Here is a 14959-nt window from a genome sequence, read left to right on the forward strand (position 1 = left end):
GGACAGGCGGATGAAGGTCGCGTTCCCCCGTCTAAGATCCGCCAAATGCTGACTTTCTATTCGTGTACGTACGCTAACAAAAGCTTTCCGCTGCACTCGCTTCAGAACGGGTTGTTTGGACACAAAGTCCTTGGTCCCAAAGGTGAAAACGATAAACCTTATCTTGCCGGTACTGCGGCCTCAGCTCCGGTCTGCGCCTCAAATATTCCCTTTTTCTGGACGCGAACGATAAAAGGAGTCAGCTCGATTGATTCCGACTGTCTCGCTTTTTGCCTGCGGCGTCGATCCATTGTTTACCGCTTATCGGACGCCAATCGTTGGCTGACGTTGGGCAAGAGGTGCATCCGGGATCACATGGTCACATGTAGAGACCGGCAGCGGAACCAGGACCTCCCAGACCCGTCTCCGAACTCGCCGTGCTCATGGGCCAAATTAAATTTCCCTGGTTTAAATGAAGCGAAACACTATGAATCCGCTCCCGACATGCTTTTGTTACGTGCTTTTAAATAAAAAAAATGTCTAAAAAATGAACAATGAAAGAGAATGTAAAGAAATAAAGTGGTTTTATGAAGTGTATTTACCTTGATGGGACAAAGATGCTGGTGCTGGAGGAGGTCGGAGGAGTTTCTTTGGTTCTCTATCCTTTAACTCAACTTACTGGCATCACCCTTAACGTTACAATGCTATGCTAAATGTAGCGTGCACACTTTACTACACTTTGTCTGAGCGAAGCAGCTTCTCTTCTTAAAACCATCAAATCGTCCCAGACCGTCTTTAGACGACTCTTCCGACGCCTCGTCCGTCCACGTTCCCGCCGTCCGCCGCACCCAATCCCCGTTAACGTCTCCTGCCTTCTCAACAACGCCTCGTTTCGTGTTTTCCCGTGATTCACTCTGGTCTAGCTAGCAGCGGCCGCATCTCCCACCGTCTTTAAACGCCACGTCCCGGACCGGCTCCGGATCGATCTCACGTGGACGAATATGTTGTCACACGGTTGTCACAAGTCGCCGGTTTAGCGTTGTCTTTTTGGAAACACTTTGCCCTTCATTGTGGCTCCCAGGCGCAAGTCGGACTTCTCTGATGGCAGCGCTTCCAAGACGACGGCGGCCTCGTATCACGATAAAACCCCTAAATTAAGCTAAGCTAGGGCTTCATTCTAAAGCACAACTTAAAGTCATCAGTTACTGCTCTGCTTCGAGCTGCGGGGGAGGGCGGCGGAGAACCCGTGACAGAACCCGACCCGGTCCCGCAGGCGCAGCAGACCCGGTCCGCCTCCAATCCAAGGTCATCTGCGGTGGAAAGCGCTAACCGACGCATCGCCCTGTTGTCCCCCTTTGAGATGCCGTTTTCCAAACTACCGCTCGGCAATAACTGGAAAACAATCGTATGAGTGACGGCCATCACCGCGCCCGAGTGTGTGTGTGTGTGTGTGTGTGTAAAGGAAATGGAATCTGCTGAACAGCCCACACCGGCAGGACATGAGGCTCACAAACCGGACAAATTGAGTTTAGCGTAAACATTTATACGTGTAACGGACGCTCGGGACAATCCCGTTCCTGTTGGCCGGGTCGGAGATGAGCGATTATCCGGGCCGTCAGTGTGACCGGAGGGGGGAAAACACTGGTCCGATTCAGAGCGCGGTTCACGGGCGTGCACGCCGTCTCCCAGGGCGATTTCGCTCGACGTGAAAACCCCCCCCCCTCCCTCCCTCGCGTTAATGTACCGCGACAACATGTGACAACATTTGATCAGGAAACACATTTGTCTTTTTTCTTCCTGCGCCGGCCAGAAAAGTCAGGGTCGATGGAAAAGCGAGGGGAAGTTCCTGACGGGAGACGGACGAAGGCCAGATTCGCACCGGCACGAGGGGTGGTCCTGCACGAGACGCGAGCCCGGGACGGGGATGGAGTTACATTCGTTCACGGGGGAGGTCATAAAAAAAAAAAAATAAAACCCGGAACAATTTCTCAACAAGGAGAAAGTGGAAAAAGAGCAGAGGGAGATATTTGGAGAACTCCCAAACGCTCCTCTCTGGCAGCTCTGAAGGTAAATATCCCTTTACCGTGAACGGCAGAAAGGTTTCTCCCTTAAAGTAAACACGTCACGGACGGAGATGATACCTCAGAGGTGAGCCATCTTTCCACGAACGTCTTCTGGGCGCAGAGTGTCGACGTCTCACGTTTTATACGAAGGCACATAAATCTAAGAGTCAAGCGGAGGTCATGCGACGCACATGTTGCGTTCTCCAACCTCTTTTACGCCACCTTTCTGGTGCGTCTTTAAAGCAACGTGACCCTTGACCTCCAGGTCCTCCAACTGGAGAATCTGTGTGGAAAGTAACAAAATCAATTCAATCTAAATTCATTGATGAGAACCGGACTTTTCATGCTCCCACAATGGGCGACGCAGCGGTTAGCGCTCCTCCACCGCCTGCAAGAAGGCCTCCGTGCGGAGACTCCACGTTCACCGAGGGTCACCGGACGCCCGACGCTGTCCGGACATACGTGTCCTTGTCACGGAGCGGTCCAGGGTGCGCCCGCCTCCGAAGGAAAGTTCTCAACACGGAACATGTGCACGGATTCAAAGAAACCAATAAAAACAAACGTTTTTTAAACCTGTGATTGTCCTGGACGGCCAATGATGGACAAGTCTGGGTGGTTCGAAGGGCTTCTAGCGCCGCTGCATAACTTTAAAATGTTTTTCTTCTACGCCCGACTTCACAAATTCTGAGTGAAATCCTCAAGTAGCTGCGACGTCTAGAAGAAAAGCGATGACGAGGCCCATTGAACCTCCGAATGCTTCCCAGGGAGATAAACTGATTGCGATTACTTCCACAGCTGCTGGACACAATGAGCGCGGCTGCAGCGAACACGCAATCTTTAGCGCGCACGCTCTGTTGCGGCCTCTCGTTCAAAGTAAACTCGCCGGTGGCTTTTTACCGTGAAACTCTCAGCTCCGCCAAATTCACCCTTCCGGGACCTTCCCGTCCGTCCGGCCGGCTACATCTGTCTTCTCCGCGGGGACGTCGGGCAGCCGCTCGCCGCGATTCCCACCGTGACCGAACCGGCGCATTCCAGGAGAAATGGTAAACCCCGGCGCGGTCATCCTTCCTTACCGCTTGAAGACATATTGTCCATTATCCACCGCCGCGCTCCAGCTGTTCAGATTTTTCCGCCTGTACGAGGACGGAGGGCATCCGCTGAGCGAATGGAAGGAAGCGTCTCCGTGTGAAAGGAGGCCGAACGCCTGAGTGTGTGAGTTTGCGCGGGGGTTGGAATGATGGCTCCGACAAGAAGTATGAGGCCGCTGACGAGGCGGACGGGGTATGTTTTCATTTGGTTACATGGGATTGCACAAAAACGCGGACGTGACAGGGGAATCCATCAGCTTCTGAGGAAGCCATCACAGTTCCCCCTTCTCCTCCCGCGTCTTCCGAAGACGGTCCCGTCCATCACATTCGCGGTTTGGGCTCCGCCGGGGTGCTGAGATCCAGCGAGGACTGCGGCTGGTGGGCTGCCAAACGCAAAGCGGAGATCGGTGATACGCGTCTGCTTGACTTCCAAGGCCGACTAAGTAGAAAACCGTTGGGAAAAGTCATCTCGGCCAAATAACGCTTCTTCGGTGCTGGAATCGGGGGTTGGTGCGGCGCCGAGATACTGAAGGGGTCCGAGATTTGTGCCCGAGCCCACAGAGACCCAAAAAATGTACTCCGAAACTGCAGTACCGAAAAGATCAGACTCAGGAAAAAAAAATCCTGCCAAGTCTTCATATTTCTCTCCAACATCATTTCCACCCTGGAGTTCTCGGTCCAAAATGATGTCTCAAGCCCTTCTTTGGCGGCGACTTTCTGCATCACGCCAAACCAATGAACAACAGAGTCCACAGGGTGAAGGTTGAGTCAGTAGATGCGGCGTCAACTCCTGACTCATCAGAGGACTGCGCCCGACGCCGTGCGCGAGGGAAATGAATCACGACACGACACGGCGGCATTTCGTTTTCATTTTCAGACAACACTTTCAAACGGTTCCAGGTGCGCACCAGACCGCAGGGAGGCTGCAAGGCATATGGCGGTCCAGCAGCGGCCGCTGGGATTTAGGGATGAACTAAAACACGGAGTTCTACGGCGTCCGCCATCGTCGCCGCGGTCAAACCGTCTGTGTGCGTCAGCCGACGGCGACCTCGCCGAGCGTACCCGATTCCAAAAAGTGGCGTTCTCGAGGCTTTCCGCTCTGTGCCGTTCTGCTTTTAGGCGCCGCCGTGTGGACCGACGGCCTGAACGCAACCGAAGCTTTTCGTTTTCACCCGAAAACGTGGCAGTGTAAAACAGAAGCTCAGCCCTTCGGTGTCATTAATGACCAGAAAGGTCACGGGAAATTTGTAGGACGCGGTTCGGGAACTGAAAGGCCTGACGAATCCACCACTCGTGCGGCGTCCCTGCCGTTCAGGACGGCGACGGGAAACGGCCTCCACGGGAAGGAGAGGGCGTTGATTAAAGTGCAGACGCTCTGACGCAGCTTATTTCTGCCTCCTCCGCAGTCACACTGGCCCAGAAGACGGGCTGCGGTCGGAGGGAGAAACAAGACAAAGAATAAAAAGTTCAAGTCATAACAACAAAAAAAAAAAAAAAAAAAAATTGAAAGTACCGACCGAGGCCAAACATGTGTAAAAGAAAAGTGTGACGCTCCAAAATATGAGAAATCAGAGAAACCTGGAGTCGGGCTAAAATGTGAGCTACTCAACTGGACCCCAGATGTTGCAGTGAAAGTCCACACACACACACACACACACACACACACACACAGGGTCTCTCATGCCTGTTTGCTAATGTGAGCAGCGCCTTCCTTCTAACGGTGCAGCTGGTCCTCACTCAGGTGCAACAACCCGCCCGACGTTCCCCACCAGATCAGTTACCATGACAACCAGCCGCCGGTCGCCGTCCCTCTCAGGACGTTTGGTCAGACGCGCCTCTCAATGCAAGTATGCCTTATATTTCTACTTCATTTCGAGCTGTCAATCACTCACTTACGGACAAATTACGAACAACACACACACACGCACACATACGGGGTGAACACACACACACTCTTGAACCAGCGGACCACCTCCGGACCGACGTGTTTGAATGCAGCGTCACCGGAAGCGAAGGGAAAGACGGCGGGTTTGAAGCTGCCAGATGCTTCCCAGATGTTGTCTGGGCGACAAACATCGGCTCGCGGAGGAATGACCTCTTCTGGTGGGAACACGACGGTTCGTCGCCCCGACAAGGAGAGGGGATTTCACCGGTGTGATACACACACACACACACACACACACACACACACACACCCGCTGCGGGAAAATGTGTGTCTGATTCAGCGAGGACGGCCCTAAAACCTCGGTGGGACTGGATGTGAGTCACTTCAGCGGGACGTAAACCCTTCTGATGCTGGTTTTTGAAGAACGTTTCATCCCGACCCACAAATTCTTCAGGATGAGAAAGCGGCCCGCCGATCGGCGGCCTCGCCCTCATAAAAATGCACGAGAAATCCAAATAAACGCGGCGACATCAAGAGGGTTGTGTTTCCCTTCGGCCGAACCTCGCTGTTTTGTCTCGTTTCAGAAAGGAAGACGCGCCCACGGACGCCGCGTTCTCCTGGCTCTTCTGCGGTCTGCAGCGGAGCACCAGCAGGACATATGCCCAATCCACTGCGAGCGCAAACACACACACACACACAAGCTGCCACATGTTTCACACATCCAGTGTTTCTCCATGCGTGCCTCGGTGGGTCGCAAACGCATTCCGCATATTACACGCCGACCGGCTCCTGTGATTTAACAACTTCCCGAGGGGAAGTGAAATCTCCACGGAGATTCGGGGGTCTGGCGGTTTTAGACGGCCGAGTCGACCGGAGGAGCTGAGAAGGAAGCGGTGAAAGAGCGGAGGAGGAGGTCCGTTCACCAAGACGTTCATGGAGTTGAGCTGAAGGCGGCTGAACGTGGACCGAGGCGTTTCGTGCTCAGGCACGTCCAGAAAGCCTGCACATATTTCTCTTTTACACCTCCTGACAGGAACCGCTTTGGTGTTTGTCCTCGATGGCTGCAGATACCAACACAACTGTTGCGTTACTGTGTCGGAACCTTGTGGTCAGGAGATGATGGATGTGCGTTGTTAACGGGCCCGTCTGTTCATAGGTGTATCTGCCGGAGCGTCCTCTCCAGGGAGGCGACGACCGCGCCGATCAACTCTGATTCATGACTTCGGGGAATTCTCCGGTCTAATCCGGTCTGAGGAGAAACCGATCGAAGCTCGGACGTCGGGTGAACCATCTCCTACGAGAGAAATTGGTGCTTTGGTGAGACCGGGATCCGATCGAGGGCTACACTCGAAGCCACGGGGGAGCCGGAACCAATCCCAGCTGTCATTGGACGAGAGGCCGGTTTACCCCGGACCAATCAGAGGGACACTTATAGAGGCTAACAACCGTTCACCCTCTCATTCACACATCTGGCAAATTTAGGTTCTCCAATGAACCTCCTGCACGAGTTTGGACTGTGTAAAGAACCCGGGGAACCCTGAGGAACCCCATGCAGACAAAGGAGAGCAAACAAGTCCACGAGTTTCCACGGGGTCGACCCGCCGCGGCTCAAGGAGACGGGAAAGAGGCGGACAGAGTGTGAGCTTGTGGAACATCCAGATGATTTCATCAGAGCGCTGTTACCGCTAATCCTATTTCATATGTAGCATCCACGCTAAGTCCCCCCGCAGCACGTGCAGCGGAGGAGCAGCAAATCCGCTGCGCCGCGGATCGCTTCACGTGCTGCCGTGGACGCGTTAGCTCCCCGCTAGCCGGTTAGCCTCCCCGCTCGCTTCTGTCCATGTCCAAACCATCTCACCTTCACTCTCACCTTTTCTCCACCTTCTCCTTTGCTCCTCCGTCCTCTCCATCTCCACCCTTGGGTTCCTCTCATCTTGCTGCACCTAACATCCATCCCTCTCCTCTCCAGCTCCTCCCTCCGTCTTCTCTAGATGTTCCACCACCTGCTCCCTGCTCTCACTACACATCACCGTCCACCACAGGGAACCAGAAGGTCCTCCGAGGTGATCCCAGGGGGTTTTCTCATCCGGAATAGCGGCCTTATTAGCCCCGGAGACAAGCTAGCTAACATGATGATCCCCTTCCATCCACATGTGTGGATCAACACCGACCTCAAAGATCTCCTCACGCTGGTGTTCTCCTATCTGGTGCACGGACACGCTCTCCACCCTTTCCTAGAAACATGATGCAAAGCGTCCGGTCGGGGCTGTTGACCCACCTGCTGTAGCGCCGCGCAACTCTGCATGTCCTCTGCGGAGACCAAACATCAGCGTGGAATAAAATGTGTAAATGGGAGTTATATAACACACACACACACACACACACACACACACAATCCGGCGCAATCAAACCCTGTGACTCCTGCCGTCCCAGCGCTCTTTGAACTCGCCATAATTTGTCATGCTTCTTTCATGAAAGGCCTGTTTCCTGCCTCGCCGTTCACACGCGCCGCATCCCGCCAGCGCCGTCCAGATACTTTCACCAGCACTCGTGCGCTTCCTCGTGTGTGTTTTGGTTTGACGACACCAATGAGTTGATGGGTGGTTAAGCGGTTTCTTCCCTGGAGAGAGGAGGGACGGCTCAGCTCGCTATTCGGGCGAGAATAAGTCCGGTCGAAGCGGAGTTCCTGAACGCCACTGATCAGATTGAGATCGAGCGGCAAATCAGCCTCGGTGCGCGAACACGCTAACGACGTAGCGGTCGCGCGTGGCACTCCGTGTCGTCTACATCGTTCATCACTGTGTTCAACCGTTCTCTTTCAGTAAGCTAGCTCATTATGGCTCCCAGAAGGATTCAAAGTGCTCGCGGTGTTAAGAAATGAAGATTGACAGCGGATGTGAGGAGGGAAATACTAGCTAAAGGTGAAAGCGGCGTCGGTGTTACAGATCTCCCCAGATGCTACGACACGCCCGAGTTAAGCGACTGTACCATTCTGAGGAACAAAGATGCGCTACAGACGGCTGATGTGGCTAAAGGGGAGGCTACGCTAACCAAACGAAGGTCTCGAGTCTTAGAACAAGTAGAAAAGTTTAGCTTGGATAATGACAGACAGCTAGCTGGAGATAGCATTAGCGTTAGCAAGGGTCTCATATGTGAGCAGGCTTTGCTTTTGGTGATTTGGTGCTGACAAAGAACAGCAGAAACACAGCAACAATCCAGGTTAGCTCTTATTCCTTTCTGTATTTTTGCCACAAATAAACCCTTAAAAAAGGTTCAGTCTGATTTTGGTGCTGGAGAACGGATCGGTGAAACGCCGATTCGGTCAAAGAAGGAACGACATCGGTGAGCCGAGGTTCTGCCGGATCTCCTCCGCCTCTTTGGTTTGCAGGCTCAGGACGGCTAACGGACGATGTGAAGTCCAGGCCCGGCGTCTGCTCGTCGTCCATCTCGACGAGCCGTGCGCCAGAAGGTCGGCCGGCCCGCACGCGCTCCGCCACGACCATAATGAAAAACTAAAGCGGCCGCTGCCCTTTTCGCAGATTAACCCGCCCGAGTCGACAAAGTCTCAGAAGATACACTCCCACTGATGGACGGCCTTGGAGATATTAAATCCACGTAAATAAAGCCGTCCCACCGGATCACGCTGTGATGAATTGTTTGACCTTCCCATACCTTCCAGCGACCTACAAAACTAATCCCCTTGAGATTACGGACAATCGAGAGAGAGATTTGCGGCAGTAAACGGTTAAAAAGTCAGGGGAGTTTGGTGAAAAGGCCTCCGGAAATTTATTCAATTTGCTCAATCGCCTTCGTCTCCATATACGGGCGGGAGGAGGGTTCGGAGGACACATCTGGGCGGACGCGTCAGGAATGACTGACTTAACACCAGCAACTTAACGCGAGCGGTCTGGGATCCGCGTTCCGTGGGCTGATGTCACGGAGAGGGTTTATTTTCTAGGAGGGACGTTCACTCAGAGAAGGACGCCGCGCTCTCCAGCTTCCATCGCGTCAACGTCGGCCGGCTTGGCAACAAACCATCCTGTTCAGCAATTCAAGACGTTTTCCTCTCGACTGTTAAAGCACTGGCGCTGTTTCAAGGTCGCCATGTGCTGCGGCGTTTACTCTCACACACACACACACACACACACACATCGTACTGGAGGCACGCTGGCAGATGTGTGGAGCTGGTGAGCAGATAAGAGCCTACACCTGAATCCTCTCGGTGGCGGCCCCAGCAGCGCGTCTCCTGCTGCTTGTTTCCATATCTGGGAAATCCACCATCTCCGGGGAATTAGGGCGCGGTCGCAGAGCGAAATCCCAGACGGTTACCGGAAAGCCGGGCTGCCAGACGTTTAAATTCAGGAAAACCAAAACTAAAGAGGCGACGGAGCCGCATCCTCGGATGTCCGATCACCTGCTTTCAAACGTGAAGCCACGGGATTCCTGCAGAGCGAGGGGTTTCAGCTTCATCGCCGTGGAAACAATAGAATCGCGTTTCCACTGCTACGGCGAAACGGGAAAGTCAGAACTGGCGTGCGGTGCTGTACGTACGCGCCTCGGACACACGACCACGCTAACAACTACACGCCATTCATCAACGACCATCTCCCAGACAGGCGTGCGACTTGGGCCGATGTTTTGCACGTTTAAGATAAGATAAGATAAGAACAACTTTATTAATTCCAAAGGAAATTGTTGTGCCAGAGTTACAGAAAATATAACAATAATAAATAATAAAAAGAAAAGGCAGAATTAGAAATAAAAATAAACTATAAACTATAAAGTGTCTCAGTGAAACTTTAAAGTGTCTTAGTAAACAAGTGATAAAATTAAAAGTGTCTTAGTAACAAGTGAGGTAAGGAGTGCACAATAGTATGATAAAAGGAAAAATTGTTGTGTAGCTGTTATGAAACCCTGTTCCGAGGGTTTTATTTTATCTAATTCCACTTGCACGGACGGGGACTCCTTTTTCTTCAAATCGCTGCCATCAGAGGAGTCTGACTTACGCCTGAGAGCCACAGTGAAGGGCAAAGTGTTTCCAAAAAGACAAACACCGACCAGCGACCGTAAGCGGAGCCGCGTTAAAACAAATTCGTCCGCGCTGTTGAAAAACACTTCCTGCGATAATTATTGATCTGAAAGCGTGCAGCTTTGGGTTCTGCATGGAAACACCTTCTGCTGATTTGACGGTTGCAATAAAAGGACGGTTTCACTCCGTCCATAAATGGAGTTTAGACAGAAAGTGTAATTCAGTTTAGCATAGCATTGTAGCATTCAGTGTGCAGCCAGTAAGTTAAGGAAAGGGTAAATAAACCATTTTAATCCTTAACATTATCTTATATTATCTATTATTATTATTATTATTATTGATACATTAAGATAAGATAAACTTTATTGATCACCACAGGACATATTCTATTATCACCGCAGTGTAACAGTTGTAGTATCAATAAATATGAATATAAATAGACACACAATTAGAAGACTATTAAAAGATAGCAAAAGAATTTGATGTTATTTGTGATTTTTTTAAATGTATTTTACTTATTTAAAAAAAAAATAACAAAAGCAGGCGTCTGGAGCGGATTCATAGCATTTTAATTATTTTAATGCCTATATGGAATGACTTAGGCGGACTTTGCACACACACAGCTGTAAAATATAGATGTTTGACTCGTGGGTCTGACAAAGGACCAGGGACAACTCTTCAATGTGTGTGTGTGTGTGTGTGTAGTGTGTGTGTGTGTGTGTTGAGCCTGAGCACATTGTAAGCACTGCCGCGGTCAGGCCGGCCTCCTATCTTCACAACAGGTTTGCTATCACGGCTTCAACATCTCCAGTCAACATCTAATCCTCCAGTTGACGTCCACCTTCAGCTGCCTCCAGCCTCCAGGCCAGCAGTATCTCCTCCACCATCTCGCTCGCCCTGTTCTCTCCGGCATGCTGAGCTGGGAGGGGGAGGAGGACCGGTGCGGCCGGTTCTTCTGCACCGACGCTGACCTTGGACTCGCTGCACGTCCCTGAAGGCAACACCTGCGCGTCTACTCATGAAGTTTACATAGGACGACCTCCGGCGCGGTGGAGTCGCACCTTCTGCGAGCTCCATCTAGCAGCGGAAGCTAAAACGCAGGCGACTGAATGTTTGGAACTTTTGCGGTAACATCTGAGTATCTCCAAACATCTTGGTCCCGGAGAAGGTGGAGGAGTTCGAGAGACGTGCGAGGAGGGTTGGAAGGGAGGAGCCACGGTGTCTGCTTGGAGACACTGAGGAGAAGATAGGAGGCAGCAGAGGAGGATCGAGAGGATCAGAGGACGGAACGTGTGAGATGTTCTGGAGATAAAGTCACACTGAGATGGTTTGAACGTGGACAGAGAAGATCTGGGTAGAAGGATGCTGAGGGTGGAGGTCTAAAGGAATATCTAGGAGGAGAAAGATGTTAAGAGGATGGAGAGATGGAGGCACGTGATTGGCTGTGGAGACCCCTGAAGGGAACGGCCCGAAGGAGGAGAAGATCACGTTCAGCTTGTCCATCCTAACGGAACCTTCTGAAGGTCCCGCCGAGCGGCCTCAGGTCACTTTTCTAAGAATCCAAGCACTTCCTTACGAGGGCGTTAACGAGCTGGAGGCAGGTGAACCAAGGAGAAGCCCAGATGGAGCTGCTCAACATCTGGGCTCCTTGTAAACATCTCCTCATGCTGCTAACAGCTCAATGCTAAGCTAGCAACCGCTTAAAACATCTCGCTCATGTTAGCACGCCGTTAGCTGCGGCAGGTGGCCGCTGGGTGACGGGCGGGTTGGAGGACACAGGACCTTCAGGTGGTCCATCAGCTGTTTGTAGGAGATACTGGAGAACCCTCAACACCCTTTCATTCACATGCAATCACACATGGACACATGAAGGACTGCTGCAAGCGACGACCAGCTGGAAGTCTGTGTGTGTGTGTGTGTGTGTGTGTGTGTGTGTGTGTGTACGGTTGCGTGTGGGAAGGCTGACGAGAACATCTCTCTCCGCCCCTTTTCCCGGAGAGGAGGGACAGAAGGTCGAGAAGCCGCTCGTTCACTCATCGTCAGAAGATCGGCCCGTCTCTCCTGACGCCGCTCCACCAGGAGGACCAGAAGAGCCGTCTGAGGAGAGAAGATCTGGAAGCAGGAGGTCCAGGCTGTGTGTGGAGGCATCTAACATCTAGTCTGCAGCGAATGCGCCGTCATCTCCTCCATCAGCGGCCAGTCGGAGGAGACAGACCTTCTGTCAGGTGGTTCTGGTGGGTTCTCCTGCCCTCGAGCCGCCGCGGCAAACCGAGGAACGAGGGCGAGCGAGAAGAAGCCTGGAGAGCAGCTGTGAGACGCTCACATGTTGGAACATCAGAAGAACCTCCTCTCTCTCTGGACCTCCTTCCTCCCCACCAAAGACCTGGTGGAGGACCTTCTCCCAGGTTCTCTTCCCGCTCAGCAGAGCCGCCAGACCGGCACGTGGGCCGAGCGTGGCCTCCATCATGGACAGGCAGAGCAGCTGGATGTGTGTGTGTGTGTGTGTGTGTGTGTGTGTGTGTGTGTGTGTGTGAATGAGAGTGTGTGCACGCACACTGTCCACTGCTGCTGCAAGGACATCCACCTTCCATCCACGCAGAAGCCTCCTGTGATAGCGAGGGAGCAGACTGCACCCCAACCCATGTGCCATGCTGCAACACACACACACACACACACACACACACACACACACTCACACTCACACACACACACCTTCTCCCCTGAATACGTTCAACCGCCTGACTGAAAATCATTCACGATTTTTCTTCTCGACCAAAATGGCCCCTTGCCGTGCACGGCGGCAGGCGTGTGCGTGTGTGTGGGGCGCCCAAGAACATCCATAGCCGGAACACATTCACAGATCAGACACGCACACGCACACGCACATCCATCACCAGCCGCCGCAGGATTTGCGGATCACGACGGAAATCCGTGCGAAAAATGTCGAAGAAGAGACGCCAAGCTGCGTGGATCTCCCGCGAGGGGACGTGTGTGTGTGGGGGGGGGGGGGGGTCTTTCCAGCCGAGGAGGAGCCCACACCCACACCCACACACACACACACCCACACACACAGCCCGTCACCTGACGGAGCTCTGCGGGGAACCGTGCGTAAAAAAGGAAAGGCGCGCCGCGGTGCGCACCGCACCGCACCGCTCCGGCGGGAGGGGGAGGGGATGGGAGGGGGGGGTAAGAGTGGGTGCGGGTCGTGCGGTTCCTACCTGAATCGGGGTGAATCCTTGATGCACTCCTCAAAGTCCACCGTCATGGTCGCGTCTGGGTTGCTGCTCCGCCCTCAGGCTGCCAGGCGCATCTCCCGCCGCGGGGCGTCGCTTCGGCCGTGCGGGGCGGACAACCGGCGTGCGGGGCGGACAACCGGTGATGCGGGGCGCGCGGCGGAGGCGGCGGTGTGTCGGCCCTCTCCCGGTGGCACCGTGACGCCGAGTACGGCGGGAGGGCGGAGAGCGGGGAGACGGAGACGCGGCGAACCCCCGCCCCAGAGACGCGGAGGGGCGGAGCGCAACCGCGGAGACGCTGCCCGGGAGGAGAGAGCCGAGGAGAGGCCTCACTCACACACACACACACACACACACACACACACACACACACACACACACACACACACACACACACACACACACACACACACACACACACACCTGCACTACAGGGCTGTCTCGGAAAATTCGAATATTGTGATAAAGTCCTTTATCTTCTGTAATGCAATTAAAAAAAACAAAAGTTACTCTTTCATGATATTCTAATATTTTTTGAGATAGGATTTTTGAGTTTTCTTAAGATGTAAGCCATAACCAGCAACATTAAAATAATAAAAAGGCTTCAGTTGATTTGTAATGAATCCAGAATGAATGACATTTTTGTTTTTTGTAATTGCATTACAGAAGATAAAGAACTTTACCACAATATTCTAATTTTCTGAGACAGTCCTGTAAACTCCACATACTCCACCCAACCCCACCATCGATACTGCACTGTACTATACTACACCATATACTACTATACTCTGCCATGCTATACCATGCTATGCTATGTTTTGCACCACCCCACCATACCATACTAAAATATACTATCGTCCTATTTAGACTGTTTTATCTATATTACATTCCAGTCATTCAGCAGACACTTTTATCCAAAGCGACTTATAAAAAGTGTAATTCAGTCGCCGAAGATCCAAACCGCCAGTAGTCGTAAGTCAGAAGTGATCACTCTTTCAAAGAGCCTCTAAAAACCATATACATACATACATTTCTTTGTTTTGTTGTTGTTTTTTCGGGGGGGTAAGTGCGATTATTGGGGTAGTGCTTGGTGAGGAGGTATGTTTTCATCTTACGGCAGAAGATGTGCGGCGACCCCGTGTTCTCACCTCCATGGTGGCAAATCACCACGGAGTTGTGTGATGACACACATGGACCTCACTCTTGAAGATGCTACAGAAACACAACGCCGCCTCTTACCGATGCAGAAACTTCCGTCCCAGTCCAACGGTGGCGAGGACGAGGTTCGAGGAGAAGATAAAGAGAGGCGGACAAAGCTCCTGCAGGTCTCCTGGGCAGTTTGTCCAACCTCCTGGTGAACGACGTGTCCACGTGTAACTCCTAAAGTCAAGCGTGCACGTCGTGCTAGTTGACGGGGTATTTACCCGCATTCTGTACCGGGATGGTTTTGCTCCAGATGCGTCTGATTTTTGCTTTATCTTATTTTCATTTGGATCATTCGGATTTAAAGCCTTCGGTGTTTTCGTCTCTTAAACGAACGACTCATATTTTCCTTCGGCTCTTTATATTTCCGTTTAAACGCATTGGATTCAAATGGTTTCCGAGTCTTGCGTGTCAAACGTGTTAGAAACCCTCGCCACTAGTGATCCATCTTCTCGGTGTAACATCTCTGGTTGTCCGCC

The 14959-nt window shown here is 52.4% G+C and overlaps 1 protein-coding gene across 2 annotated transcripts in view; it reads right to left on the reverse strand.

Moving 5' to 3' along the window:
• Positions 1-13512, reverse strand: part of LOC147222457 (arf-GAP with coiled-coil, ANK repeat and PH domain-containing protein 3-like) — a 52509-nt gene extending 38997 nt beyond the window's left edge. For both annotated transcript variants that reach the window (XM_086168671.1, XM_086168670.1), the window contains exon 1: positions 13263-13512. In XM_086168671.1, coding sequence (XP_086024797.1) covers positions 13263-13309 — 47 coding nt within the window. In that variant the 5' untranslated portion in view covers positions 13310-13512. The remainder of the gene's footprint in view (positions 1-13262) is intronic.
• Positions 13513-14959: the final 1447 nt, after the last annotated feature.

The sequence above is a fragment of the Fistularia commersonii genome, chromosome 21, assembly GCF_037954325.1.
Source record: "Fistularia commersonii isolate RoL2024-O1a breed Wild chromosome 21, RoL_Fcom_v1.0, whole genome shotgun sequence".
Lineage (NCBI taxonomy): Eukaryota > Metazoa > Chordata > Actinopteri > Syngnathiformes > Fistulariidae > Fistularia > Fistularia commersonii.